This window comes from Cariama cristata, unplaced genomic scaffold, assembly GCF_000690535.1.
Source record: "Cariama cristata isolate BGI_N322 unplaced genomic scaffold, ASM69053v1 scaffold24978, whole genome shotgun sequence".
Taxonomy (NCBI): Eukaryota; Metazoa; Chordata; class Aves; order Cariamiformes; family Cariamidae; genus Cariama; species Cariama cristata.
In genome coordinates this window covers 1-4,794 of record NW_009629773.1, presented here as the reverse complement: position 1 = coordinate 4,794, position 4,794 = coordinate 1, and the positions used below count along the sequence as shown (strand labels likewise).

At 36.4% G+C, this 4,794-nt stretch overlaps 1 protein-coding gene across 1 annotated transcript in view; it reads right to left on the bottom strand.

Moving 5' to 3' along the window:
* Positions 1-3,446, bottom strand: part of LOC104165627 (plakophilin-4-like) — a gene marked incomplete at both ends in the record, with an annotated part of 7,451 nt that extends 4,005 nt beyond the window's left edge. Inside the window, 2 exons of the mRNA XM_009705299.1 lie at positions 389-521; positions 3,230-3,446. Coding sequence (XP_009703601.1) covers positions 389-521; positions 3,230-3,446 — 350 coding nt within the window. The remainder of the gene's footprint in view (positions 1-388; positions 522-3,229) is intronic.
* Positions 3,447-4,794: the final 1,348 nt, after the last annotated feature.

Genomic DNA, 4,794 nt, shown 5'->3' with positions numbered 1-4,794 from the left:
TCCCTACGATGCCTCAAAATATCTTGATCAAAACCAGACTTCCAGAATTCTTGTTTTTCTTAGTCTCTAGTCATCAACAGGTTACACAAAATCAGGCTCTGGTAAACTTACTATACAGTTCTGCTGGATTACACAACTTGGATGTATAATATTTTCATGTAATTTCCACACAGCCATTTATGACAGTGGGGGGGAGAGGGAGAGAGCGTGCATGCGTGTGTATAATTACACACACCTAGGTACTTCTGTATTACCATACATCTGGCACACCCAGAAACACAAAAGGGTCCAAAATACTGTGTTATGATGAAAAGAACCAACAAGAGGTAAGAGCTCTGTTTTTTCTTTTCTAGCTTCCCCAGGAACAGAAATGCACTGCTTACAGTACCTCTGTTTTCACTTTGTTATCTCCGAAGCACAGGTGCTGAAGGTAGGCAGCTGCATTCGCCTGAACCGATGGGAATTGGTGTTGAAGCATGTGAATGACTTCTGGCAGTTCTGGATCTCGCCAAGCAAACTCCCTTCATTAGATGAACACATTCAAAAGAAGGCATTAGTTATAAATGTGTGTTTATTTAACAAGTAGAATTACTACAGCATCTTAAGTATTTTTCAATAATTCTGGTTTTGTTCTGGAGTATCAGGGCTAGGAGGAAAAACAGATATATTAGAATAACTATGAGTCAATATCACCTTTTAGCCTTCCAACTGGAAAAGAACGCTTCATATTCTATGTTCTGCAGTTAGCTTGGTTGTTGATCACACAAATACATATATACTAAAATTATACCAATTCAAACACTGCAACCTACATAAATCTCCCACAACTTAAATATATAATGCAACAGACACCCACTTAACAACACTGCTCAGTGGCATCTTTTCCACACAACATTTTTGTCTCAGTGCTCAACGTTCCTCCTAGTTTGAAGTCAATTATACCTCAATGTAAGCTGCACAGCCTGAAATTTCATCATCATGATCAGATGCATAATTTGAGTTATTCAGGAACTGTAAACTTAAAATCACTAAAATAAAATCTTCATCAAACAAAATGATTTTGTGCAGACAAATCCTGGAAAAGTCATAAACATATCCATGCTCAATTCACAGATTTAGAAATATACTCATTAATATGCTGGGTTATCTTCCTTCTGTAAAGGAAGACTTGGGGGGGGAAAGTAGTATCTAAGTTTTTCCATGCTCAAAAACCCAATAAACAAACAAAAAAGGATGTTCCAAGAACATTTGGGGAGGTATTCAAAGGCTAATGCTAGCTTGCCAGTCAGGTCCCCCCAGGATTCCTACAGTCACCAATGAGGGAAAGTTCAGTTCATGGAACCATAGAATGGTTTGGTTGGAAGGGACCTTAAAGCCCATCTGGTTCCAACCCCCCTGCCATGGGCAGGGACACCTCCCACCAGACCAGGTCGCTCACAGCCCCATCCAACCTGGCCTTGAACACTTCCAGGGATGGCGCAGCCACAGCTTCTCTGGGCAACCTCTGCCACTGCCTCACCAACGTCACCGGGAAGAATTTCTTCCTTCTATCTAATATTTCTATCATTATATCTAATATAATTTCTATCTTTGTATCTAATCTAAATCTACCCCATTCCAGTTATGTGCCTACTTTGAACTTCTCAACAACTCAGAGGTTTATTTCTCCATACTAATGATAGGAACACCTTGGGAAGAACTGCCTTTCTAATAAAACTAGTAGCTTTCTGAATGCTCCCTCACTCTTATTCTAGAGTGATGCTTTCAAATAGCCCAGTCTGAGGCCAGTATCACACTAACCTAACCTCTGCAATAGCATGATATGCAAATCAGAAACTGAAACAGATTAAAATGTAAGGTAAAAACTATTCTACTGTGAAATTACAAGATAAGAAGGTGCATCAGCAATGAAAACTGAGTCAGAATTTCTTTAAAGTTCCTTGTTATGAATGCAAAGCATCCCTATTTTAAGTAACTTTTCTTGTAAGCCATGCCAGAATAGGGCAGCAGTAGCAAGCAGCTAGCAAACGTTACTACTTAGAGGTAAGATTATCCTATTAGCATCATTCAGATGAATGTAACATTCAGTTAAATGAAATTAATCCAGTCTCTCAATACCTATTAAAAAATAGTAATACTAATTTCCACTAATAAACCGATCAACAAAACCTATTAAAACAGCGCTTTTATTTTGGAGAGTGAAGGATAGGGCCAAACTAGAAAACAACTGAATGATGCTATGAGCCTTCTATAAAGCAGGAAGCCCAAAAAATGTCAGTGTTACGACTCCAGTCTGATCACAGCTACTAGCTATCTTTTTTCAAAGTTTATTTGGTGCCCTAATGTCTCCATATGAAAGACCCAAGGCATCAATGGAGTCCATGTCCTCTAGCAAGAGGTGTACCGCTTTCAGTTCTTTCTAGACCAGCAGAATGTGTGACGTGCTTTCATGACCAAGGAGTGTCTAGAAGCTGCCTCAATGAACAGGTGATCTGAGAATGGACTAGAATTTCTAGCAATCACATACCCATACTGAAGATAAACAGTACCATAAAACCCTCCAAGCTTTGCATGATCTGGGTTTTGATACTCTCATTTTAAAATACAAGTTTTTAATGAACAGTGTCTCCAATAGACTGTAATGATAATATTACACTTGTCATATGCCCACACTGTGTATGTACATTTACAACATCAAGCTAGTAACTATTTAAAAAATATGAACATATATTCACATTCAAAATGGTGCATTTTTTATAATTTTTAAACTTATGTTGTTTTGAAATTTAAGCTGGCTGCTCATGAAAAATTCATTCAAATAAATGAGGTATGTATTTTCTAATTTTCAAACCCCGATTCCCATTCCCATAAAGAGAAAACTTAGAACAATATTACAGGTTGTTCTGTAGAGTTACTAAAAACATTTGGAACAAACCAGTCAATTCTCAAATTTTTCAGTATTTCCTGTAAGAAATTCTACATGAAAATAAACATGGAAGAAAGAAGTAATAATAACTACAGGCATAAAAGTTGCTCTTTCTTACTTTAATAGTAGACTGCATTTATTACTTTGGCTATCAAGGTATAGATCTTAATATCTAAATTAGTCACGATTGTTTAAACAATGTAAAACTAGAATATGCACAAAGTGCCATATATATTAAAGGAATGTATTAAAAATCTTATTATGGCAAATACGTATGATTCTTGAAAGCACAAATGGACTTGCCTGGGGTCTTTCTGAATGCTGTCTATGGATGGAGATCGTGTGGTCCCATCATCAGCGGGCATTGCGTGCTGCAGCCTGTTATAACTGGACTCTGACAGTCGATACTGCATTGACCTGTAGGGTTCCGCATAGGTAGCTGTTGTGTTCAGAGCGTAATTATTTCTTTGGTATGTGAGTGTGCTACGCTGACTGGATGATCTTTGCAGATTTCCGACACCTAGTATAAAATCAGTATTAAAACAAACTAAATAACAAATGTCTATCGAAGAGAAGATGCAATATGGTTAAAAGTGTAAGCAAAAAAAAAAAAAGTCTTAAAAACGTGTACCGTGCTCAATGTTGAAAGCTATTGCCAGATTTAAGGGAGCAATTACTCAGTGTCCCAGGGAAGATAGAGGGGTTAGTTACAGAACTAAAGGTTTGGTTGAATCAGGCTTATGTCTCAGCCTGCCTCAACAAGTATTTAAAGAAAGAAATACATCTTGTGCCATCAAGCAGAAATCAGGATGCAAAATGTTTTCAAGGTTTACAATAAAATTCAGTTACTAACAGTAATGTCAATTTGCCAACTGTACTAAAAAGAAAAAGGAAAAATAAGTAAGCAAAGATTTATATAATTTATATGATATTTTGCTTTTCCCAACTACACGTACATTTTCCCTGACAAAAAGTTAAGAGGATGATTTCAAAGATTATGCCGATCATTTCAAAACCAGGAACATGTATCTTCCTGACTTAACAGAGCTGTTGTGTAGCTTTTGCTCTTCCACGATAAGTGATATTAGGTAGACAAGTAAACAGAGAATTCCAATTTCTGGTTATATTTCCTCATTGGCACATCCTGACAAACTTGTTTACTCTAGGTTATAGAAGACAGGAGAACTGCAAAAATTGCTGCCTCCTTCAACATTCCATGCTCTTAGTATTTCAGTTACATTAAAAAAAAAAAATTAAAAAGTAATTCTCAAATGTGTGAAATCATGACATAGGAATCGGACACTTCTGTATCAATATTTCTAGAGAGTTAGTTAAATCACTCTAACATTTTAAGAGTTTTTGGAAATTACTTCACTATGCAAATTATTAATCAACCTTAAAGAACAAACTGCACTGCAACATCCATTACATTTCTCTTTACAGAAAATCAGTTCTAATACTAACCTAATGCCTATGCACTTCATAATATACAAGTAGCAATTCTATGAAATACTGTAGAAATACTTCAGTTTCAACATATGATCTTCAGATACAGTGTTTTAACAGTATCTTTCGCTGAGAAGTTGGGTAAAACCAGTGTTTTTACTGTGAAAGATGCGGTAGGTAATTTAAGCGTGCAAGCTATCCTTTTACTGTACCAATGAATAAAAAAAATATGAACAAACTCAATTTGTAAGAGAATGATCCACAGCGAATGCAAGAGGAAGCAATAAATTTTTTTGTGTCACAAAATACACTTTGCTTGGATGTACCCGAGTGTGTGGGATCAAACAAAAATATCCCGACCCTAAGCTGATACTGATATAGAGCCCCAAGTATTTCTTGCAAACATCACAAAAGCTTTTTAA